The sequence below is a fragment of the Oratosquilla oratoria genome, chromosome 23 (genome assembly GCF_046742065.1).
Source record: "Oratosquilla oratoria isolate Oo_2021 chromosome 23, ASM4674206v1, whole genome shotgun sequence".
NCBI lineage: Eukaryota > Metazoa > Arthropoda > Malacostraca > Stomatopoda > Squillidae > Oratosquilla > Oratosquilla oratoria.
In genome coordinates, this window is record NC_134799.1 from 16,588,304 (window position 1) to 16,614,759 (window position 26,456).

At 41.5% G+C, this 26,456-nt stretch overlaps 1 protein-coding gene across 1 annotated transcript in view; it reads left to right on the forward strand.

The window, feature by feature from the left end:
- Positions 1–26,456, forward strand: part of Ptp10D (Protein tyrosine phosphatase 10D) — a 134,995-nt gene that overhangs the window by 96,733 nt on the left and 11,806 nt on the right. Inside the window, exons 6-19 of the mRNA XM_076206772.1 lie at positions 7,565–7,667; positions 8,397–8,565; positions 15,698–15,882; positions 17,807–17,910; positions 18,103–18,268; positions 18,521–18,643; positions 18,804–18,941; positions 19,289–19,394; positions 20,156–20,319; positions 21,206–21,336; positions 23,486–23,645; positions 24,261–24,433; positions 25,082–25,282; positions 25,709–25,906. Coding sequence (XP_076062887.1) covers positions 7,565–7,667; positions 8,397–8,565; positions 15,698–15,882; positions 17,807–17,910; positions 18,103–18,268; positions 18,521–18,643; positions 18,804–18,941; positions 19,289–19,394; positions 20,156–20,319; positions 21,206–21,336; positions 23,486–23,645; positions 24,261–24,433; positions 25,082–25,282; positions 25,709–25,906 — 2,121 coding nt within the window. The remainder of the gene's footprint in view (positions 1–7,564; positions 7,668–8,396; positions 8,566–15,697; positions 15,883–17,806; positions 17,911–18,102; positions 18,269–18,520; positions 18,644–18,803; positions 18,942–19,288; positions 19,395–20,155; positions 20,320–21,205; positions 21,337–23,485; positions 23,646–24,260; positions 24,434–25,081; positions 25,283–25,708; positions 25,907–26,456) is intronic.

Genomic DNA, 26,456 nt, shown 5'->3' on the forward strand with positions numbered 1-26,456 from the left:
CTCACCAGATCGACTTATACGACGGAACGTGGCTTCCCAGATCGACATAGACGACAGAACGTGACTCCCCAGATCGAATTATACGACGGAACGTGATTTCTCAGATCGACTTATTCGACGAAACGTGGCTCCCCAGATCGACCTACACGACGGAACGTCATTGTCCACCTTCAATATGGCGACCAATTTCGCGTTATTGATTTGCCCAACCCACGCTGTCGCCCGACGATTTTATTCCTGAGGGTTTGACGGGACCCCAGGGGTCCCTGGGGGCACCGACTGAAATCCCCTGGGTGCGCAAGGCCAGAAGCGCTGGTGATCTGGTCCCCCGTGATCATCGCTTCGACCGCGTCACGGTGTCCGAAGGAGGTGTCATGTGTATCGTACCGTGACGTACCGTATCACGTCGCCTGCCGTGACGAAGTAGACTGATGCAATAGCGTGATGTAACAATGCAGGTGGAGGAGGTGGGGGGAGTGGGAGAGGTGCAGTCCCCCCTCACGTTAAACTGACCTCTCGTTTGAATAAAATCGCCTGGCGACAGATAGAATGAATATGTACGTGACGGAGAAGTTGATAGACAGATAGACGGATTGGAGGGTTGAATCACCTTCTCTGCCTGGTGGTCCTGTTCACCACATTCTTGCTGCCGTCAGGTGATTTTATTCAGCGCTACGTTTCAGCGCTACGTTTGAACTAGCGAAGGAGTTAAATTGGCTGATTTCACGCACTTTTTTTCCCATATCTGGACCTCCACTTCTTCTTCCTCTTCCTCCCCCTCTTCTTCCTCCTCCTCCTCTTCTTCCTCCTCCACCTCCTCCTCCTCCTCCTCCAAATCCCTTTTCTTTCTCCTCTTTTTCTTCACGTTACTGTGCTTCCCTTTCCTCCCTCTCTTCCCCCTTCTTCATCCTCCTCCTCCATCTCCCTTTTCTTCCTCCTCTTTTCCTCACGCTCCTGTGCTTCCCTTCCATCCTCCTCCTTGTCCTCCTTCCTCATCCTCCTCATCCTCCTCATCCTTCCTCTTCCTCCTTCCCTCCTCCTCTCCCTTGTCCCTCATCCCTCTTTTTGTGAATCTTGGCGTTTCTTCCTCGATCCTTTTTGTGACGGGGGGAAGGGGGGGGCTACCCACAGCCTCGTCCTCTTCCGCGTCCTCCCCCTCTCCCCCTCCCCTCCCACCTCCCCCTCACCCCTCCGCTCCCCCACCTCCCCCTCTCCCCTCCGCTCCCCCTCATCCCCCTCCCTTTCCCTTCCTCCCTCACGTACCCCTCTTCCGTCCCCTCCCCCTCTCCCCCTCCCTCCCCTTCTCCTCTTCTCCCTCCCTACCCCTCCCTCCTAATCCTCCCTACGGCTTCTTTCCCTATCTCCCTCTTCCCCTCCCTCTCTCCCTCTCCTGTCCCCCTCTCTCCCCTCCCCCTCTCCTCTCCTCCCTCTAATCCTCCCAACAGCTTCTTCCCCCTCTCTCCCCCTCTCTCCCCCTCCCTCCCCCTCTCCCCTCCTCCTCTCTCCCCGTCTCCCCTCCCCTCCCCTCCCCCTAATCCTCCATATGGCTTCTCCCCCCCCCCCCGTCCCAGGTCCCTGCTTATCTCCCTAAGTCACGTTCAACCTCGCACGTTCCTTCACCCCTTCCTAGTGGTGCTTGTTCCCAGTACGTTCCCCATTACGTTCACCATATGTTCCCAACGCGTGTCCCTTACGTTCTTCTTTCGTTCTTCCGTATGTTCTCCCTAACGTTCTCCTGTACGTTCACCCTTACGTTCTTCTTTCGTTCTTCCGTATGTTCTCCCTTACGTTCTCCTGTACTTTCACCCTTACGTTCTTCTTTCGTTCTTCCGTATGTTCTCCCTTACGTTCTCCTGTACGTTCACCCTTACGTTCTTCTTTCGTTCTTCCGTATGTTCTCCCTTACGTTCTCCTGTACGTTCACCCTTACGTTCTTCTTTAGTTCTTCCGTATGTTCTCCCTTACGTTTTCATGTACGTTCACCCTTACGTTCCTCTTCCATTCTCCGTCCGTCTCCCCCTTCCGTTCTTTCTTACGTTCACTCATACGTTCCTCTCTCCGTTCACCCCTCTCCAACACGTTCTCCATACGTTCTTCTTCCGTTCCTTTTCCCACGCGAAGTCGAAACAAGATCAGGTCGGTTCACTCCGGAATGAAACGAACAATATGACGTCATGCCGTTGTTTGTTTTTTCTCTCCAAAGTGAACGAACCTGATCTTGTTTCGACCCCAGCCCCTCTCTTCTTCGACAGTCGCCGCACCTCCTCTTTCTCCTCCTCCTCCTCTTCCTCCTCCTGCTCCCCCTCTTATTCCTCTTCCTCCTCTTCATCCTTCTCTTCCTCCTCCTCCTCCTCCTCCTCCTCCCCCTCTTATTCCTCTTCCTCCTCTTCATCCTTCTCTTCCTCCTCCTCCTCCTCCTCCTCCTCTTATTCCTCTTCTTCCTCCGCCTCTTCTTCCTACTATTATCCCTCCTCCTCTTTTTCCTCTTCCTTATCCGTAGACTCTTCCTCCTCTTCCTTCTCCTTCTCCTCCTCTTCCTCCTCCGCCTTCTCCTCCGCCCCTTCTTCCTCTTCTTCATCCTTAAACTAAACTCTTCCTATTCATATTCCTTCTGCTCTTCTTCCTCCTCTTCCTCTTTCTTTTCTTCCTTTTCCTCTTCCTCCTCCTCCTCTTCCTCCCTCTGCATCTCCTCATCTTTCATTTCCCCTCCTCCTCCTCTTTCTCCTCCTCTTCCTCTTTCTCCTCCTCTTCCTCCCTCTGCACCTCCTCACCTTCCTCTTCCTCATCCTCTTCCTCTTCCTCTTCCTCCTCTCCCAAATATCGACACGACCCTGAAGTTTTTCTCATTTATTTTTTCTTATCCCCCTCCCCTCCCCTCCCCTCCCCTCCCCCCACCCAAGTATTCTCCCACGTCTCTCCTCATTCGTCCCCGTACCCTCCCTTCCCCCTCCCCTCCCCTCCCCCAAGTATTCTCCCACCTCTCTCCTCTTTCTGCCCCGCACCCTCCCTTCCCCCCTCCCTCCCTTCCCACCCTGAAGTTTTGCGTGTGTGTGTGTGTGTGTGTGTGTGTGTGTGTGTGTGGTTGTTTATTAATTGTAGTATCCAGAAAAGGAGCAAAGATCGTGGGGTCCTGTATCTTACTCTCCAATGGCCATACCCGGCTACAAATTCACATATGCTTCCAACTTGTGCTATATCTCCTTATTCTCCAATTATCAAAATTAGATTTTAATTCATCTGTTTTTCCAGATTGTGACATAGTGTGTGTGTGTGTGTGTGTGTGTGTGTGTACCAATCTGTTCATTTCTTCCTCTTTCTGTTCACAAGTGCTCATGAGGTTTCTGAGATCGTTCGTTTGTTCATTAATCTCCCGCCATTGTGACGTCATGTCTTCGTTCCTTCTGGACTTTCGACAGAATCTTCTCGAAGCTGCGGCCAATGACTCTCTGCCCCTCCAGAGGAGAGGGGGGGGGAGGCTGCAAGGAAGTCCCCTCTTCCCCCAACCCTCTTCCCCCCTAACCCCCTAACCCATGATCCTAGGTCCCAAATTAGCTGAAAGAATAGCATCAATGTTATGTCTCTTAATGTATAACATTAATTGAATAAAAATGTAAAACCCAAAGGGAATTCACAATTTTTTTTTATAAATAAATAGAGATGAATAAGCGAATTGAAATGAATGAATGAATAGATAGAAATATGTAAGAATAAGTTAATGGATATATTAATACATAGATAAATATTGAGAGGTGGCACCCAACACGGAAAAAGGTTTAGATATGTTGACATAAGGGTTTTTCTCCCCCTCCTTCCCCACTACTTCCCCGTCCCCCTTCTCCCCTTCCCCCCTTCCCCCTTCCCCCCTTCCCCCCTTCCTCCCTAAGGCGTCTTGTGCATGATTAGGAGTGTTTTGTTGTCATCTGTTGTCAGCTCCTGAGATCCAGATTTCACTTTTACAGAATCGTCGTTCCCAGTCGCTCAAGTGCTGACTGCAAGGTTTTATGTGACGCTGTTCGTGAATGCAACTTTTGTATTATTATTATTATTATTATTATTATTATTATTATTATTATCATTTTTGCTATTAATGTTCCTATTATTATTATTATTATTATTATTATTATTATTATTATTTTACTTTGTTTTGGTGTGTTTTATTCTATTTTATTTTAGCTTTTCTACTTCATTTTATTTATCTGTTTATTTATTGGCTTGTTTTATTCTGTTTTGTTTCAGTTCTGTTTAATTTCATTTTGATTATTCATTTATTCTTTTATTTATTTATTCACGTATTTTTTTTAATTTATTCATATATATTTTTGCGTTACTTGTCGACTGTAAAGTGGAGGGTTCGTAGGAGTGGTGGGAGATGGTCAGTAGATAATTATGAGAGAGAGAGAGAGAGAGAGAGAATAACAGTAATGAACTCACGTCCAGTCTTAATATTTGTTCCCTTTCGACCGACATTAATTTGTATCGGTTTAAATGAAACAAGATTGTTTTGGGATGGTATCATGGAGTGGCTGAGTTGGAATAAGTCGTCATGGGGGTATATTAAAACAACTTAGATGAAATTGGATTCCATATCAAGATAATTTTGTGAAATTTTATTCCATATCAAGATATTTTTGTGGAATTGGATCCCTTGTAGATACTATAAAGATTGACCGTACACAATCTGTGACATATAACTGATTTGCCATTGCCAATAATGATGACGATAACAACAGTAATAGATAATAACGATGAAAATAGTGATAATGATTGTAAGTAATAGATAATAACGATGATAATGGTGATAATGATTGTAAATAATGATACTTATAACCGATAGATAATTATGATGATGGTGGTAATAATGATAACAATGATAATAAATGATGACGACAACGAAAATAGTTATAATGATAATTATAAATAATAATGATAATAGTAATAAATAATAACGATGATAATAATAATGATAGTGATAGTAATGAAAAAATAATAATGATAGTAAATAATAACGATGATAATAATGATGATAGTAATAGTAATAACAAAAATAATAATGATAGTAAATAATAACGATGATAATAATGATGATAGTAATAGCAACAATAGTTGTCATCTCAAAGACAACTGAAAGCAATTTTCGTTAGAAAGCAAAAATTTGTAGCATGTGTGGGGAAGGCGACAGATGCCTGAAGCCGTCTCCAGATTCCTGTTCTTCAAGAACAACATGACGAACTTTCTTCGTGGCTCGGACCGTTCGAGTGCTTTGTTCTTTCGCCCCTTGTGCTCAACAACACGGCACGTCTGCTGACTTGCCCCCTCTCTAAGGTCACTTTCGCTTCTCTCTCTCCTCTCTCTTTCCTCTCTCTTCCCCCCCTCTCTCTCTCTCTCTCTCTCTCTCTCTCTCTCTCTCTCTCTCTCTCTCTGTGTGTGTGTGTGTGTGTGTGTGTGTGTGTGTGTTTGTGTGTGTGTGTGTGTGCGTTTACGTAAAAGAAAGAAACAAGCACAGATGACTTCTGGGACAGATGGAATTAGAGGAGACGATATCCCCGCCGTTGGTGGAGCGCAAAAGAAAATCACAAAAAAACGGGGGGGGGGGGGCTGCGTCATGCAACCTCTCTGGGCCAATACGCGGAAAACATTTGCAGAGGAGCGAAGGAGAAGAGAAAAAAAAAATGGCGCTCTCCGCCTTCTCCTCCTCCTCCTCCTTCTTCCCCTTCTCCTTCTCTTCCTCCTTCTCCTTCTTCTCCTCCCCCTCCTCCTCCTCCTTTTCCATCTCCTTCTCATCCATCTTCTCATTCCTCTTGTCCTTCTCTTCTTCCTTCTCCTTCTTCTCCTTCTCCTTCTACCTCTCTTCCTCCTTCTCTTCCTCCTCCTTCTCCTCCTCCTTTTCCTTCTCCTCCTTCTTCTCCTCCTCCTTCTCCTCCTTCTCTCCCTCCTTCTCCTCTTCCTCCTCTTCAACCCTCTTCCTCCCTCATCTCCCCCCTCTTTCCACACTGTCCCCTTTCCTCTCCCTGTTCCTCCGTTCACGCCTCCTCCTCCTCCTCCCCCATTTTTTACACTCTCCCCTTCCTCCTCCTATTCCTCCTCTCAGACCTCCTCCTCCTCCTCCTCCAATTTCTACACTCTCCCCATCCTCCTCCTCCTCATCCTCCTCCTCCTCCTCTTCCTCCTCTCACTTCTCCTCCTCCACCCTCGATTGAGCCAGTTGCGGGAGGAAGACATTATCTAGCTTAGATCACACACTGCTGTGTGTATTAGCTCCTTAAAGGTACTCTTCAGAGGTGCTCCTTGAAGGTACTCCTCAGAGGTGCTCCTTGAAGGTACTCCTCAGAGGTGCTCCTTGAAGGTACTCCTCAAAGATGCTCCTTGAAAGTACTTCTCAGAGGTGAGGTACTCCTAGGTACTCCTCAGAGGTGCTCCTTGAAGGTACTCCTCAGAGATTCTCCTTGAAAGTACTCAGAGGTGCTCCTTGAAGGTACTCCTCAGAGGTGCTCCTTGAGGGTACTCCTCAGAGGTGCTCCTTGAAGGTACTCCTCAGAGGTGCTCCTTGAAGGTACTCCTCAGAGGTGCTCCTTGAAGGTACTTCTCAGATGTGAGGTGCTCCTTAAAAATACTCCTCAGAGGTGCTCCTTGAAGGTACTCCTCAGAGGTGCTCCTTGAAAGTACTCAGACGTGCTCCTTGAAGGTACTCCTCAGAGGTGCTCCTTGAAGGTAGTCCTCAGAGGTGCTCCTTGAAGGTACTCCTCAGAGGTGTTCCTTGAAGGTACTCCTCAGAGATGCTCCTTGAAAGTACTTCTCAGAGGTGAGGTGCTCCTTAACGATACTCCTCAAAGGTGCTACTTAAAGGTACTCCTCAGAGGTGAGGTGCTCCTTGTAGGTACTCCTCAGAGGTGCTCCTTGAAGGTACTCCTCAGACGTGCTCCTTGAAAGTACTTCTCAGAGGTGAGGTGCTCCTTGAAGGTACTCCACAGAGGTGCTCCTTGAAGCTAGAGCACTCAAAATGGTGGACTGTTCCTGGGTTTGGGTGTGATGGCAGACAGACAAAACACGACGGAGTTTTGCAAATACAGATTTCGTTGTTTTGAGTAATTAATATAATTTATCATCCTCGAATTCTCTTATATTTGGAGTTTTTATTTTATTTATTAATTTATTTTTCTTTTAATTGCCTCCGACGACGCATTTGGTAAAGTTGTTTCTCTCCTCTAGGTCCTACTTTATGACGTAATCATTACTCTAATGACGTCATTCCTAGACGTATTTGACGTGTTTTTCCTTACGAGGTCCTATGTTATGACGTAATAAATATTCTAATGATGTCATTATTTAATCATTATGACGTAATATTCTAATGGGATCATTCCTTGACGATCCTTATGACGTAATAACATTTCTAATGACGATCCTAATGACGTCATTCCCTCACGATCCTTATGACGTAATTATTATAATGACGCCATTCATTGACGATCCTAATGACGTAATAATTATTCTAATGACGTAATTCATTCACGATCATAATGACGTCATAACTATTCTAATTACGTCATACCTTGACGATCCTCAGGTGAGCATCGAGCCCAGCGACGCGGTGGAGAGCGTCAAGAACGTACCAAAGAACGGCGACCCGCCAGGACCCGCCCAGGCGGCCTTCCACGGCCTCGTCTCAGGTAGGTCATCCACTTCGTCCCCTGTTGCGTAGCTGTGGTCCGTAGGGGTTCCCACACCTGGCACCCCACGCGGCTGATGGAACGACACCAGATGGTGTCGGAAGCTTCTAGTAGTGGTGCAAAGTTTCACTCGTTGGAGAATTCTCGAGAACGACTGATAAAGCCTTCATCCTCGTCACACTGCCTTTCCTTTTGCTGTATTTGTCTTCAGATGTCATTAGGTCAAATTCCCCTTTTCCTTTGCCATATTTGTCTTCAGATGCCATTAGGTCAAACTATCCCCCCCCCCCCGTGTCATCTAGTCGTTCCTCCCCACCTGAATGGAACACATAAGCACCCTCATCTTCTCATCCCCCCCCTCCTCCTCCTCCTCCTCCTCCGCCTCCGCCTCTCCTCCCCCTCCCTCCCCTACGCCCTGCATCTTATGTTTCCCTATCAGATCTCCTCCCCCTGTCCCTGACAGGCCACCGTCCGGCATCAGTGAAGAACCCACAAACCGGTTCTTGCATCACGTGATCCTCTCGTTTACAAATTGGAGCAGATTTAATTAAAATAACGTTGTTTTAGAAGACCAGATAACCTTATAGATAGGGGATGGCAGGTGGTAAGGGACATGGAACTGCCTAGTTTAGTAGGCCTTCTGGTCTCTTGCAGTCTCCATTGGCATGTTCTTACCGTGTATCTGTCTGTGGACATTTGCCACTTGTGTCATGTATTTCTCTACCTCAGGCCGCCTGTACAACATCACGGTGGAGACGGTGAGCATGGACCAGATTTCCCTGCCAACGACTGCCAGCTACCGGACCATCCCGCTCAAGCCCCGGAACGTCACTTTCGACCTCCGGAAACTCACGCCCTACGCTTTCACCGTCCAGTGGGATCCCCCCAGAGGCCTTGGGTACGTATTAGGGCCGTCGGGCGAGCTATTTCAAATTCGCCAAGTTATGTTTCGCCAAATTTGGCCAAAAATTTTCGCTAAATTTTGGCCAGATGTATATTTCGCCAAATTTCTGCCCCTCATTTCCCTGAACTCCCTGGCGTGCACACACACACACACACACACACACACACACACACACACACACACACACACACACACTTTCAACGAACGGACGGCTTGAAGAACGTTCTGAAGAAAAGTGCAGATTGTGGATCCCAACGCAAAGAGAAGTGCCTTTTTGTATTTACAGGGTGGGGGAAATTGCTCGTGGGGTAGTGGGAAAGTAAGGAAAGAGGAGAAGGGGAGGGATTGCTGGGAAAATGGAAGGTAATGAGGAAGTAGAGGACTTGGTCCAAATAGACCGCCGTAAAGTAAACAAACGACCACAAGACGAGCTGGAGGACGACGGAATGTCTAATAAGAATGTAAAGATTAGAAGTATAGATAGGAACAATACAGTAGAAAGTGATGAAAATATTTTCAAGGGATTTAAAGAGAGTGGGGGGGACACAAACCCCCCCCCCGACTGACAAGACTAGAGAAGAAGGTTGATAAGGTGATCGAGGACTTGGAGAGTAGGTTAGGTCATATGAACACCATTTTACAAAGGGTTGAAAGATTGGAAGAACTGGAAAAGGCGAATAAAAACTTAACTGATGAAATAGAAGACCTAAAAAGACAGTTAAGAGAGGTAAAGGTGGAGAATGAGGAATTGAAGAAGAATAGTAAAGAAAACAGAGAAACGATAGCTAAAGAAAGTAAAAATTGGAAGAAAACCCAAGAAGGAAATAAGGTTTCATTCACTGACATAGTCAAACAGCAATTGAAAGAACATACTGAAGACTCAGTTATTAAAGTGATGAGACAAAAGGAGAATATAGTAAGGGATTTAGCAGACAAGAAGAAATGTATAATTATATTAGGAATGGAAGAGAAACACAACACAGATAGAACCACAAGAATCAAAGAGGAAAATGAAAAAGTAAGCCAATTACTAGAATCAGTTCAGGAAGATGAACCAGAAATTATGAAACAAATCGAAGAGAAATTTAGACTCGGAAAGTATAGCACAGACAAGACCAGACCAATTAAGATCAAATTCAAGTCACAAACAACGGCAGAGAATATCTTATCCAAAACAGGGAAAATAGCAACAAGTGAACAATACAAAAAGATATGGATAAAAAGAGAAATGAATAAAGAGGAAAGAGAGGAAGAAAAGCAGAAAAGACTGGAAGCTAAGGCAAAAAACGAGAACAGAACGGAGTCAGAGAAAGAGAGATTCTATTGGAGAGTAGTGAACATGAAACTAAGGAAGTTCGACATACAAAAGAAAAACATAAGGGAAACGGAGAACACAATGGAAGTGGCAGAAAACTAGGAGTGTCTTACACAAATATAGATGGAATAATAACAGGATTGAATGAGCTGAATGATTATTTGAAAGAAAAAGAACCGGACATAATGGGAATTGTAGAAACAAAATTAAAAGGCCCACTACCACCCAACAGTGTAGGACATGATGCATACAATTATTGGATTAGAAACAGAGAGAAAAAGCAAGGGGGTGGAGTTATGTTCCTGACTAAGAAGGATATAAACGTGAAAGGTGTCATATATGGAAAGAATACAGTAGAGATGATTATGATAGAAGTGGAAGACAGAGATAAGAAGAGCAGAAAATTTGTGATCAATTATGTGCCTCCGAAAACAGCCTCATGGGAGGAGAGTGAATATAAAAGTATGTTAGAGGACACAAAGATAGCATTAACTAAAATAATGGAAGACGGAGGAAGAATAGTTATGATGGGCGACTTTAATTGCAAAGAAATCTGCTGGGAAGAAATGACAGTAAAGAGTGGTGATGACTCATGGGGAAATGCTCTACTTGAGATGATTACTGACCATTCAATGACACAATGGATACAAGAGAACACTAGGTATAGAAATGAAGAAGAACCATCGAGGCTAGACTTAATAATTACATCTGAACCTAGAATAGTGGACAAGATTGAATATAAAATACCAATAGGTAAAAGTGACCACATATTGATTGAACTGGAACTTAATGAAGAAAAATATATGAAAAGAAATGAACAATATAGAAAAGGAAGAATGATGTATGAAAAAACAAACTTTGATAAAATAAGAGAATTCTTCCAACAAGAAAACTGGGAAGAAATATACAAAGAAGAAACATCAGTGGAAGAGAAATGGAATATTTTGACAAAAATTTACAAAAAAGGAGTGGAAAAGTATGTCCCAAGACAAAAACAAGAAAAAGAATATGTAAAATGCTGGTACAACAAAAGTTGTAGGGAGTTAAAAGACAAAAGAGACAAAGCCTGGAACAGATGGAAAAAAGACAGAAGACCTGAAAAATGGAAAATATATACTGGTTATAGAAATGAATATGTACAAAAGTGCAGAGAGGAAAAAAGAAAATATGAAAAAGATGTTATAGAAAAGTGTAAAGATCAACCAAAACTATTCTACAGATTTGTAAACAATAAACTGAAAAACAAACAAGACTTGGAGAAATTAAGACAAGGAGGAGTTGAATACACTGAGGAAATGGAAATGGCAGAAATTATGAACAAACATTTTAAATCAGTGTTTACAAGGGAAAATATACAACCTGAAGAGATTGAGTGGAAAGAAAAAGTCCCCCCTATGGAAGAAATAGAAGTAACAAAGAATGAAATATTGAAACACTTGGGTAATTTTGATGTCAGAAAATCGCATGGGCCAGATGAAATAGCAAACTGGATTCTGAAAGAATGCAGGAATGAACTGGCAGACAAAATACATAGCATAATAAGCAGTTCCTTAAAAGAAGGAAAAGTTCCAGAAGATTGGAAAAAAGCAAATATAGTACCTATATATAAAGGAGGAAATAAAGAAGAACCTACCAACTATAGACCAGTCTCTCTAACAAGTACAATAGCAAAAATTTGTGAAAGAATTATCAAAAGTAGATGGGTAAAATACTTGGAAAAAAAACAACGTACTAAATCCAAGGCAATTTGGATTCAGACAAGGACGATCATGCGTCACCAATTTAATATGTTTCTATTCAAGGCTAATAGATATAATACAAGAAAGAGATGGATGGGCTGATTGTGCATTTCTAGACCTAAAAAAAGCTTTTGACAAAGTACCACATAAGAAGTTGCTTAAGAAATTAGAATATGAAGGAGGAATACAAGGTAAATTGCTAAATTGGATGGAAGACTTTTTGCAAGAAAGAAAAATGAGAGTAGTGATAAGAGATCAGCACTCAAAATGGAATGAAGTAATAAGCGGTGTCCCGCAGGGAACAGTTCTGGCCCCAATAATGTTTGCTATATATATTAATGATATGGATGAAGGAATTGAAAGCTATATGAGCTTCTTTGCAGATGATGCAAAACTACTGAAAAGAGTGAAAACTGAAGAAGATTGTGAATCACTACAGAGAGATCTAAATAAAGTACAAGAATGGAGTAGGAAGTGGGAGATGGAGTTCAATACAAAAAAGTGTAGTATAATGGAATTTGGAAAAAGCAAAAACAGAATAACAGGATCATATAATTTGGGAGAAGAAGGAATAAAAAAAGTAGAAAATGAGAAGGACCTGGGGGTCATTGTTATGAATAATATGTCACCTGAGAAACATATAAATAAGATTTTTGGAGAAACTTATAATTTAATAAGAACAATCAAAGTGGCATTTACATACCTGGATGAAGAAATGGTGAGGAAAATCCTAATCACCCTGATAAGACCAAGATTGGAATATGCAGCAACGATATGGTCACCAAGTACAAAAAAATGTATAAAAAAACTTGAAAGAATACAAAGAGCAATCACAAAACTGGCACCAACACGCTCAAAACTATCATATGAAGAGAGACTACAAAAACTTAAACTACAGACACTAGAGCAAAGAAGAGAGAGAGGAGATTTGATAGCTATTTACAGAATCATGAAAGGCATAGAAATTACTGATAGAGAGAATCTGATAAAATGGGATGACAGAAATACAAGAGGACACGGAAAGAAAATAAAAAAAAGACAGCTATAGAAGAGATTTGAAAAAGAACAGCTTTCCTCACAGAGTAATAGACAGTTGGAACAAGTTAGATGAGAAAGTGGTGTGTGCAAAAAACAATACATGAATTTAAAAATAGTTTAGATAAAATGAGATATGAAGACGGGACCCCACGAGCATAGCTCCCCTTCCCGTAAAATACAACTAGGTAAATACAACTAGGTAAATACACACACACATATATATATATATATATATATATATATATATATTATATATATTGAGTGGATAATATATACGGGGTTGTGGTAAGTGACATTAATTTGTATTATTTGAGAAATGTCGGTTTATCAATTGGTATCTAGTGACTTGGCTGGGTCTGCAAGATGAGTCAGCGCTTCTTAGAAAACCCATCTGACCAATGACAATTTTCAGGCTTAGAAATAGAAGAAAAATATGTGTTTGAAAGTACCGCAGTTAATTGATTAATTTTGAATAATTAATGACGGATGAAATTGAAATTGAGATAAAGAAAAAGCTTTTCTAGAATATCTTGATCGTTGTGAAGTTGAGAGAAAACGGAAAATAAACAAAAGAAAGAATGAGAAGATGACGTTTGCTTTAACGATTCGAACGAGATTTAAGGTGATTTCAATGCGCTCCAGGTACCAATCTTGGGAGACTAGCTATTCCCCTCTTTCTCTCTCTCTCTCTCCCTCTCTCTCTTTCTTTCTCTATCACACTCTCTTTTTTATTTCTAATATTCTTTAAATGCGTTCAAATATCTTTGATAAAATTCAGGCACTTTTCTGAAAAATCTTCGCTTGACATCAAAAACTGGTTAATCTTGTCTTAACGTACTGTCTGATTTGAATTATAATGAGATTTCTGTAACTCAAGATGGGCACAAATAACTGATAATGAAAAGTATGATTAAGTTTTAAATTGTTTTAGTAAGCCAGGTAATTCGTTTGATATCTACAACAGTTTTATTGATTTGATATGACAACACAGTTCCTGTTTTGTAACTGTTATGCGTTTTATTAGTCTCCGCTTTCGATTATTTTATTGATCAAAATGGAAAAGAAAAGTTAATGTATTTTTCAGAGTAAAATCAATATTTCTGGATGTCTGCAATTACTTTTTGTTAAATTTTTCTTCTTTATTGCTGCTAGATTGTCGTATGCTGTTTATTATGTATTCGATTTTATTTTGCAGATTTTAAAAAAAAAAACTTACATGAGAATATTTTTATATATTTATATTTCACCGTAACGCTAATTTCTTATAGTTTCATAAGATTATGTGTTACGGAAATTATGCGCCGAAATAGAATATATATTTCCTCAAATTGGATACCAGATTTTTTCAGAACTGCTCACCTATGTCGTCTACAGTTTTAATTTAATTTCCCTCGCTTTTTTCATAAAGTTCTCACGAAAACCTGATGTTTTTCCTTTTCATTCGCAATAAATTTCTCACGGTTGCGTTTGACCTGCTTTTTCATGCCTTTGCAATGAGTCTGCTGCAGGGGGCGGAGCTTGGGTCGTGACGTAAGCAGTGTGCGTTCGAGTGCGCGTTCATGGCTGGTGACCACGGGTCTTACCTTGAGTCAGTTGTTGGACATTCTCCAGTTTTTACGGTGAACTGTACAGTCGTAAATTAAAGTTTCTAAATATATGTCTCTCAGTAAATATATGGTTTTCATTGCCAATTATATATAATTTTCTATGCAATATTCTTCATACAGTAGAATTTTTTCTAGTATCGAAAAAATATGTCGACTGCAGTAACAAAAGGTACTCTGTATAGTAAGACATTAATCAAAATCGTCTGTGACTAGCCGTTATTTCTTTTTCGTTTTTTACCAGGTGATTTTCTTCAAGGGAACCCACCCCCATATGTATGTGTGTGTATATATATATATATATATGTATGTCTATCTCTGTTGTTTCATGCAAAACTGCCCTTCAACCTCACGGAGCCTAACTTTCTGAAATATATTTCACGTGTTGTCAAAGTTTCGTTGTCACAAGCGGCCTCACGCTGTGACGTCACGCAAGGCCGACTTGACGTCATGTCTGCGTCCCTTTGTATCATATATTTGGCCAATGTCTTTCTTTTTCGTCTACTTCGCCATCACTTTCGTTCTCCCTCCCTCCCTCTCTCTTCTCTCTCTCTCTCCTTTTCGCAAGAGCGTGTCTATCAGTCGTGATTCCATTGAGAGATGAGATGCAGTGAACGACGTTTCTCATTGCCTAAGTCATCGTTTTTCGTGAGTAGATAGCGGCGAGCGAACCCAGACTACATTATCACGTGAATTAAGAGAAAAAATATCTCAGTGAATGAGGTGCAATGGCATAGTGCATAGCTCGCTGAATATTATAACGAGTCCTCACCCATACGGCATTATGCAATATGACACAGTACACGAAGATTTTTGAGATACTCTTGTATTATACGATATGTGATATGCAAGCTATAGAAAATTATAAAAGGGGCATTGGGAAAGAGGGGAGTGTCTGTTGAGGAAGGAAGGGAGAAGACAGAAGATAGGGGTGAATGGAGAATGGTTGTGTATGGATGATATTGTGATGCATGGAAGGGAGTGGATGGGGGATAGGGGGAGTGAGGGAGTATGTGTGAATGATATTTTGACGCAGCCCGAAGGGATTTCTCCCCGTCTTCTCTATTTTCTGCATGAGGGAACGGAGAGAGGGAGGGGTCGCCGATTAGATGAAGCGGCCTTGCTGTGGATGTGCTGTGTCTTGCTGCATTGCTTCTGGCCCAGGGCAGGGGTGACCCGTCATCCAGGAGGAGCCAAGAAAAGTGTGAGGGAGGAGTGGTGAATGGGAGTGGAGTATGTGGGGATGGAATGGGTGGGAGTGGATTTATGCCTTTGACTTTGGCTACCTCCCATGTTAAAGGGGAAAAAGCCCTTGCTAAATGGTATTTATTATTATTATTATTATTATGATTATTATTAATATTATTGATGTTATTATTATTGTTATTATTATTATTAAAATTATCATTATTATTATTTCCCTTTAACAGAGAATTCGATCGCTACCAGCTGAGCATCGGGGTGCGCAAGCAGACGCCGTTGATGATAAGCAGGAACGAGCCGCGGGAAGCCATCTTCGACAAGAACCTGGACCCAGGACAGACCTACACCGTCTTCGTCAAGACCCGATCGGGCAACGTCGCCTCCTTCTCCACCAGCGGCAACGTCACATTAAGTAAGTACCCCCTCCCCTCCCCCGTTTCTCCTTCCGTTTCTCCCCTCTCCCCCCTTTCTCCCCTCATCCCCCCTTTCTCCTCCGTTTCTCCCCTCGTCCCCTTTCCCCCCCTTCCCCCTCCGTTTTCCCCTCATCCCTCTTTTCCCCCTTCCCCCCCCGTCTCTCCCTTTCTCCCCCCAAACCCCCCCACCTCCCACCCCGGTTCAAAATCATTGTGTGGACGGGTTGGGGTGGGAGGGTCGAGTCACCTGTAATTCCTTATCACACTGGGCTATTTTTGCTCCAACTATTGGAGCAGATCCCGCAGCTTTAAGGAAGGAATCTGATCTGATCTGGAGGAAAATCAATTTCCTCCAGCATATCAAAAGACATTCTATGTATTTTTGTTAATAAAACAACATAGTTTGCCACAGTGATTTCACGGCGGAAAAAGTTCTGGGGGTGAGAAGTTGGAGGAAAAATAGCCCAGTGTGATATGCCCTTTGTCACGTCGACTCCGCCATTTCCCTCCTCTTTCTTTTATCCTTATGCCATTTTTTCTCCCAAATCCGAACCTGATTCATGTCTATTGTGTCCCACTTTTGTTCCTTCAGAAACTAAGATTTAGTGCTGGAGTGGCGGATTGGTATACTGGGAATTGTGGGGAAATCTTTTTACCTCGCACATCCGAACACCCTGGGAGCCAATTAGTTCGGATATGGGGGGGATTAATGTATATATATATATATATATATATATATATATAATATACATACACACATACGACTCGTGGCGCAGTGGTAGAGTTTCCTGCTGCCACTACAGCGGGCCGGGTTCGAATCCCGCCCAGGGCTGAAATAATTTCAGTATCGCTGTACAGTGGGTCGTTACTCCAACTCTCGTGGGCGGGGAGTTGGGGATGTGTGTGCATGTAAGGTCACAGCATTACCCATAGATCGGTCATATATGAGCTGTGAGCTCTCTTCTGGGAGGGAAATAGCTGTCGATCACGAGTCCAACACATGATCCAAGACCATGTTGAATCACACATATACAAGCATGCTCACATATACACATGCAGTATCTATAGATTGTAAACCCTGAGATCTCATCCAAGAGGATAGTAGCTGCTGGTCACGAGTTCAGCATATGATCCAAGACCATGGTGAATCACACAGAAGCATATACTGCACACACAGTTTTTGTTTGTGAGGGGATGGAATATGTTGGTAATGGCAAATGTTGGGAATGACGAAAAGCATAATGGAAACAGTACTGTTGTATGGTAGCAAACTGTGGACATCAGAATATTTTACTGAAGAAAAGTCAAAGATGCATATGGAAAGCCCTCTGAGGAGTGCATTTGGTAAAGAAGAAAAAATAATTAAAATACAGATAAACATGTAAAAGATGAGCAGAGGAATATATTTAGTAAAGAAGAAAAAACAATTCATTTACAGATAGATATGTAAGAGATGAGCATTTGGTAAAGAAAGAATAAAATAGATAAAGAAATACTTAAGATAGAATTGAGTGAAAATGCATTGATACCTAGGACATTAGTAAGATGTTTTGAATAAAGGTAGGGAGTGAAAAGTATCTGGTTTCTGAAAAGATTGTGCAAGTCAGTGGTGATGTGGGAGAAGGAAATCATTACAAAGAGGGTAAGAATTTCAGGAGAGAGTTGTTGTTGTTGTTGTTGTTGTTTTTGTTCCCAAGCAGTCCCATCTCCCTGAGGAATGCCATGGCTGGAAATGGGGTTTTCTTACAAATCCTTTATAGAGCGTATATTAATAGTGTTGTTAGCATGCATGGTTGTGTAGAGTGAAGTCTTCCATAATGTGTTGTGTGGTTTAGAGTGAAGAGTTGCATGCTGGACATCTCACGGGAGTGTAGAGAAAAGTGGTCGAGTAACTCATTACTCATGGTTGATTTTCTTTGACAGGACCGTTGCCTGTGTACGACCTTTCGGCTGTGGAGGACGAAGAGTCTGGAGGAGTCAAGGTCATGTGGGAGCCTAGCCCCTTGTCCCAGCAGGACAGCTTCCGAGTAAGTATCCACAAGGAAATTTAGAATAAAGTAAATATTTAAAAATTAATTCATCTGTGGAGTGTGTGTCTCCAATGGAGAACCCATACAAAAGTAGTGCAAAAAATAAATTTAGAACCTTGAAATGATATATGGTGTTTGAGCTTTATTGGGACATGCTCTCTGGCATTAAACAGTTATCCATGTTTTTAGATTTCATATCAAGAGGTGGAGACCTTCAACGGTGACTCAAGATCGGACTATATATCAGAAACATACAAAATCACTGAGCTCTACCCTGGCAGAAACTATTCCATATCTGTTGTCGCCTTGTCAAAGTTCGTAGAGAGTGACAGCACATCCATGTACTTTGCCACTCGTAAGTAAAGGAACGACAAAGTTGTCATTTCTGAAAAAATTTAGATTGTTTCTTTGATTTATTTTCTGTCAAAATAACTCTTATTTGAAGTAAGACAAGAGTGACTGATTACTATTTACAAATCATTGTTGTATAATGAAACCTTAGCCTAAAAATTTCTTTGCCCATATTTGGGTCAAGTGCATTCCTGTAGTATTTAGGAAGTACTAAGACATGTTGATATAAGCTTACTCTCTTCCCCACACCCTCAAGGTCCAGCCTCGCCAATCATTGAGGATCTCAAGCCAATACCGCGAGGTCTCAACATTTCTTGGAAGAGCGACGTCACCTCCCGACAGGACGAGTATGCTGTCGTTTACACCCGGAATGATACAAGTATGCAAAATGCAGTTGTTGCATAGCTTGTCTTCACCTAATCTTCTTCAATTATAAAGTGCATATGGGATCAATGTTACATTTATAGTATCTTGTTATGCTGTATGGAGTTGCTGGTAGAAAGCGTGAATACTGAATATTATTAATTACCCTTTCTCAGATGAGTCAAAGACCCGCATCTCGGTGGAAGCCCAAGTCCTACTGGAAGACCTATATCCAGGAGCAGGCTATGCAATCGAGGTGTATGCTGTTTCACATTCTTTGCAGAGTGAACCTCATGTCTACTTCCAGGCTGTGTGTAAGTGTTTATGATTATGCTGAAAGTATTAAGCATGATAGTAGATATCTAAAGAGTTTATAATATTTGATATATGGTTCCTAATATGTACGAAATAGACTCCGTCTGAGTCTGTAACCATTCTTTATGGTATTTTTTCAAAGTGGTGACCATTGTGACTTTCTGTCAGGTCAATAACTATTGTACATTTTATTATAACTAGTCAGTGATCATTGTGTATAATGTTTTTTTAACTCATTGTGTTGAGTTAATGATCATTGTATATGATATTCTTTTGAGTCACTGACCAAATTGTATGATATTTTGTCAAGTCATTGACTGTTGTTTATAATATTCTGTTGTTTCAGATCCAAACCCAGTGCGAAATCTCACTATAACTGATGCTGTTGACACGACAATCCAGCTGGCCTGGGAGCCTCCTGTCAATTCGCTTTTTACTCACTACGTTGTCAGGTGAGCCCCTAGGAAGCAGTTGATACAGAGAGAAAACTGAATTTAAGTCAAATTTTAAAGAAGGGATTCGTATAGTCTTAATAATATTAGCTTAACTAGAATATATAACTGGAACAAGATTGCTTTCTCCTGTTTTTGCATGTTTCACATATTATTAAACACATATAAAGGAATTGCTGTCTTTGGCAGATGCACCCACCTACATATTTTGAGGGATAGACCACTTACAGATGAATTATGACTGCTGACACCAACAGTGTAACATTAGTCAGGATTTAAACATGATGCAAAATTTAACATGACAAACACAAGGGCAATTTCATGGTCAAAAGACTTTGTTAACATAGAATTGTTGTTCAACGTACAACTGGAGCTGGCCACATCCCAGACACCTTGTTTCCATGCATTCAGGGTGGCAAATAAAAGAGTTCGCACATGATATTAATATAATTTAAAGCAAAATCTACACACGAGACAGGGTGCGTACATTTACAACCAGTGCAAAAAACAAGACTGCCGACTCCGCATGGATTAGGTCTGATGCTTATTTACAATTCCTTTTAGCGCAATTCTGCTAGGTGCTTACACATGAATATACATAGATAAATGTACATATAGCTAAATGTATATACTCATTATAATTTATACATACACAGGCTCCCATAACAACCTTGTCACAATAAGACTAAAGATAATACACCCCTTCCTGTAGCACAGGTGTTTGAAATAATAACCAAGATGTCTATGCACCTCTCCTTCAGGTACCGCACCATTGAGTCAGACTTGTGGACTGACTTACCACCCATCAACCAGAGTGTGGCCACTGTGGACAACCTCCAGTCAGGTGAACGTTACGTCATCCAGGTTCGATCTGTTTCCCATAGAGTCGAGAGCTTCACACCAGAGGAAGTACAGCATACCGTGTGTGAGTATCTGGCGATTTGTGGTTATGTTGCACTTCTTTGAAATATGAAAATCCTCTTGTTAACAGAAGAGGTTCATTGCAGTCCAGGTGGACTGGACCCCCAAGAGGGTGTTCTTCAGGGACCGTGTATATCATAGTCTGGAAACATTTGCAACAAGATTGCAAATATCACAATCCCACTGGTCATACTTTTGAAAAAGAAGTACTTGACATTTAAGTGTCTGGCATTTGTAAGGCAAAGTGTCTGACAATAAGTTAACATGTTAATAAGTCACATTTTAGATTGAATAACACACATTTAAACACAAAGTATTTGTTTTCTAAATCAAGTTGTAGCAGCCAAAGAAAATATGGCTTGCAGACATGCCAGGACTTACATGTTTTGAATGATGGTTTCAGTAAATGTTTTTTATTTCTTGCATGCCGTTCTGGACATGATAGGAAGGTGTGTAAAAGTCTAGGTTTGTGAACTATTTCTATATTAGTGTTTGTGTGTATATCAGTACAACATTTTGAAAAAAAAAATATTCATCTCATGGCTCAGTATTTATAGAACTTATTCTAAAATAGAAAAGTAGGATACTACAAGATATTTAAAGTAGATAGTATCCCTCTTGCAAGATTCCCAATCCATTTTATTTTTGTTTAATGGGCTGGGAAAAGTAATGAAATTTTGTTAAGAATTTCTTAAGTCATGGAAAAGTCATGAAATTTTAAGAATTTCTTAAGTCATGGAAAAATCATAGGATTTTGGAAAAAAAAATCCAAATATCATGAAATTTTATTATCATTAAGGTTCAAAAACCCTTTTCTAATGTTCAGAATAGTTTACCACAGTTTAATACTATTAGCCCAGAATCTCATACAAGCCCTTGTTCTTCAACAGCTCCTAATCCTGTTGAGGAGATTACTCCGATTCTCGACTCACACAACATCACTTTTGAGTGGCCTCGGCCTGAGGGCCGCATCGACAGGTACACTATCATCTGGTGGAATGACAAGGACCCAACTGTCAAGGTAAATTTATGACTTGATTCTATTTACAGTGAGATCCCTATACATGAACAGTTTCCTACACCCGTCATACAGGAGGTGCTAACTAGTGGTGGGCAGCTACCGGTGAAATTACCGGTTTTATCGGCAACAAACTTAATGATAGCTTACCGACAAAAATTCTGCTACCGGTAAAGCTTCGTTAACCGATAAAGCTTCGTTAACCGATAACTCGATAAGCTATACCATAACACTCAGAGAGCAGTAAGCACGTCTCGGCTTGGTGGTACTGGGTGACGTTGGTGACAGGCCCAGTGCCCTGCTAATTTTACCGGTTAAACTTTTATCATTAAGCAAGTATGTACCGCTAAGGTCTCGGTAAGTTTTTATCATTAAAACCGTTTTTTTTTTTTTTGGCACTCTTTTTAATTTCTCAATAGAATTAATGTTATTTCTGTGATCAGCATACAAAACTGTATTAAATGTTTGCCAGTAAACTATCGTTAAGGTTGTTGGATAAAACCTGTAACTTTACCGGTAGCTGCCTACCACTACCACCTCCAAACATGAACCCATGCATGCAGACACGCATGGTAAAAGTTTAACTGGTAAAATTAGCAGGTCACTGGGCCTGTCACTACCGTCACTCAGTACCACCAAGCCGAGACGTGCTTACCGCTCTCTGAATGTTATGGTATAGCTTATCGAGACGAAGCTTTAACGGTAGCAGAATGTTTGCCAGTAAACTATCGTTAAGGTTGTTGGATAAAACCTGTAACTTTACCGGTAGCTGCCTACCACTCCCACCTCCAAACATGAACCCATGCATGCAGACACGCAAACGAAAATGTATACACCACGCCCACCCTCAGACACCCTCCATTCACTTACTCGTGCGGTAGATAGCAGACTATAGTAGTACCAATTAAAGTATGACCTTTTCCCTTTACAATGACATAACAATAAAAACAATATGTAAAATAGAACCAGAGATATAGCTTATTAAAAGACAAAAACATTGATTTTTCGAACTCGATACGAACTTGTGACGTCACTACTACCTCACGAGTCTTTTACCGGTAAACTGTCGGTAATTTCGGTAACTGTATTGTTGTTCACCAATAATTTCGATATTGAAATTAGCGATATTTGCCCAGCACTAGTGCTAAGATAAGAGAGAGGATGGAGGGGTGTGGAATGTATTCAGGGATGGAATGGATGGGAATGATTTTATGCCTTTTCCATTTTGGCTACCTCCCTTGTAAGGGGGAAAAAGCCTTGGTATATGTATGTATGTACTTTATCTATTTCTATACATATATATATATATATATATATATATTTTTTTTTTTTTTTTTTTTTTTTTTTAAGGGAAATGATTTACATAATGAACTGAAATTTTGACAACAGACTGTGAGCAGACTGGGTATTTATGGATATATTGTACTTGTTTTATGTTGTAGGTTGTGAGCTTGTAAATTTTGACATTTGTACTGATAGGGATGGAAAGAGGTGGCAGATAGGGTTGATCGAAGAATACTAGGATGATTTGGGCATATGGGAGGAATGACTGAAGAAAAGCTAGCAAAAATGTGTGGAAGGGAGATGTGGATGGAGTGAACTTGAAGGGAAGACCAAAAATGGGATAGATGGGGTGAAAGGGGTCTTTGGGTACAAGAGGAATGTCTGTCAAGCAGGGAAGAGAGAAGACAAGAGATATACGGGACAGTGGTTGTGACACAGCTTTAGGGAGTTAAGCTACAAAAGGGAAAATAAATGGGTAAGGGATGGATGAAGGGTGGGTGTTTGCCTTAGTTGGGCTACCCCCTTATAAGGGGGAAAGGGTCCATTTGGGGTATGTATAGATGCTCACTGGCTGAGTGGGTAAAAGCAACGTTACTTGTGATAGAGGTCAAGGTGACGGTAGTTCAAACCATTGCCACCAGTGAGTTGGACCAAGGGCATTGTTCATGTTACAAAGTCCTCTGTAAGGGGCACCATCCTAGGCTCCTGATAGGGGGAGTGTACAGTGCTCAACCAAATCAATGTATGCCTGTTGTAAATTAATTTTTTTCATGATATTGACAGGAATAGTTGTGGCAGTAACATCAAAGGAGAGATGACAAATTGTCACATATCCTCACCTGCAATTTTCCGATTCTTCCTTCTCCAGACCACAAAGGTGATTCCAGGGGACAAGGCCACGGAAGGAATTGACCGCAAACTGTCCATCCTGATTGGTGAATTATTTCCGGGCGATTTGTACATCTTTGAGATCTTCACCTTCGCCCACGGAGTCCAAAGTGAAAAGGTCTCCATGTCTACACGGACAAGTGAGTGCTGCTTAGTAATAAAGATAATAATAATAAGTTTATTTGGCAATGAATCAAATACATGAAATACAGATCATGAAAAGAACACAGTTCAAAATTACAATTACAATTGCCGAGGATAACACAAAAAAAGCATGCAAGTTTATTTCCATAGCAGCTGTAAAGAGGACCTCCTCTTCTGAGAGCTCCTCAGAAGCTGAATAAAATTGTCTGACATTAGTCAAAATGAAATCCTTGAGGTTTCAAATTAGTTTTTTTAAGTCAGTTAATTGACCATTCACTATTTCATACATATTAGTCCCATTTAACACCCCTCCCATTTCAGTACCTTGTGGATGTGCTAAATTCTTTGGGAAGGGTTATTTTATCTTTCTGACCAAATGAAAAAACTCCACCCCATTTTGCTTGATGGGCCATGCAGAGAAATTGTTCATATGAGTGAGCCTGGGGGAGGTTATTGGTTAGTTAGGATGGTTAATTTAGATCAGATTAAGTAAGAGTTAGTTACAATATGTCACACAGCTAGGGACAACCACAAGCTCAAAGTCAATGAAAAAGTAGGTGATGTTTCCTGATTTTACCTTTACTAAATTGACTTTAATTTCCTGTGAACAGAACCAGTAATCACATCCGAGATCCACATCGTCAACACACAAGACGAGACCCGGTCTTTCACTTTCCATTACACGGCCACGCCTTCTTCAGTATCGACATTTGATATGTACCAGTTCAAGCTGTCGGACAGTGCTGACAAGGTCCAGAAGATGGCTGACGATGATGACAGGAAGGTGAGTTGTTCAGTCAGTCTGTCACTTCAGTTCTCTCGCATGAGATCCACAACCTGAGAGTGTTCAGCCGTGGATACTGAATTGACCCATGAATTATTCAGAGAAGAACCTTTGTATTGCTGTCTAAATTGTGTGAATGATGTACAATGCCAGATAACATGTTTCATGCCATATGTGTTGTATTTCCATCTGTGATATGTGAGGGCTCTTTGCAGTTTGATTCTTTGTTGACTTTTTTTTTTTTTTTTTTTTTTTTGGGTGAAGATTATCATCTCACATGTGTCTGTTAGATATTCAGAAATAGAGGGGATGTATCTACAAAAAGCTGTAGAACTTATCCATAGAGATATGCCAGTATGTCACACTGTAGTCACAAAGTCCTTTTAGTCCTAAAAGTTTCTTTAAACTGAATGAAACTTATAAGGGAGGTAGCCAAAAAAACAAAGGCATAAAGACCACTCCCATCCATTCCATCTCTATCATACTCCACTCCCCTCCACCCTCTTCCCTCCCTCTTATCTTGGCACCTCCTGGATGACAGGTCATCCCTGCATCTCACTTAATGTATGGTTCCAACATGTGTGTGAGTGAGAGGCATTTTTCTTGAGATAGCACTGTAACCCAGAATCTATTGTGCAATACCCACAGGTGATCTTCACTGATCTCATTCCGGGACAACTTTACAACATCACCATGTGGACTGTATCAGCCGCAGTGCTCAGTCCGCCCCTCATACGTTACGACCGTCTCCATCCAGAACCAGTGCGCTACATCAATGCTTCCTATATATCTGACACTGATATTGAACTCACCTGGATGAAACCTGAAGGGCATTATGACTCCTTTGAGGTGAGTAGGTGGTGTCAGTTTGCAATATTTACAGCCATGTTTTCAGTCAAATCATAGCATGACCATTATGGTGGTGTGTATGTCATGTCACTGCATTTCAATACCAACAGCAGTATTTCTAGTTTACATCATAATGTGACTAGAATTGTGGACTTCATTTTTTCAAATACTTTCCAAAATGTAATCCTACCATCATAATCATGTTACAATTTCACTAAGAATATAACTGGTTAACTTGTATAGAATCTCATTGGATCCTGAACACTACAATGCAGACAACAGTATACAATAACATTCAGGCTATGTTGGTCATTTGTATAATAAGCGAGTTGTTCTATCTTTGGGTCTTTTTTTATTTATAAGAACATCCTGTTGAATATAACAACCATGCCTTGCCTGACGCTCATTATGCAAGCTTCCCCGCAGGTGCAATACTTGAGTGACGAGGACCAGGTCCTGACCAACCTGACAAAATGGGACAACATTGCCATCAGGAATCTTCGCCCACACAGGAACTACACCTTCACGGTCCTAACCCGTGCAGGGAACCTCGAACTTGGAGTTCTTCGGATGTCAACACCCGTCTCCGCCATGTTCCTCACAAAGGAGAGTGTTCCTGGAAAGGTATGTGAGTCTTAGTCTTCATGCCTCCTCCTCCTCTTCCTCCCCCCTCTCCATCTCTTCCTACTCCTCCTCCTTCTCTCTTCCTTCTCCTCCTCCTCCACCACCTCCTCCTTCTATCTCTCCCTCACCATCTCTTCCTACTCCTCCTCCTCCTCCCCTTCCATCTCTTCCTTTTCCTCCTACTTCTCTTTTTTCTCCTCCTCTTCCACCACCACCTCCTTTGCCCTCCCCCTCTCTTCTTCCTCCAATTCATCATCAGCCTTTCCTATTCTTTGCTCTCCCTCTCTCCTTCCTTCCATCAATCAATATGTTGCCTTGGTTCTCTTGTGACCTATGGTCCCCAGGAAGCCAGCCATGGCCATCAGTTGATCCCATCAGTTATTTTGTGAAGAGATTTTGTGTTGTCTGGGTAGAGTGAGTGAAGGGTTGTCATGTTACTTGTTCAGTGCCTTCTATGTGGCAGTTGCATCTCGGACATTTAGTGTTTTGTCAGGCCAATTCTGTGTTAGTAATGCTTAATTGTGGAGTAGTTATGTGTTATACACTGATT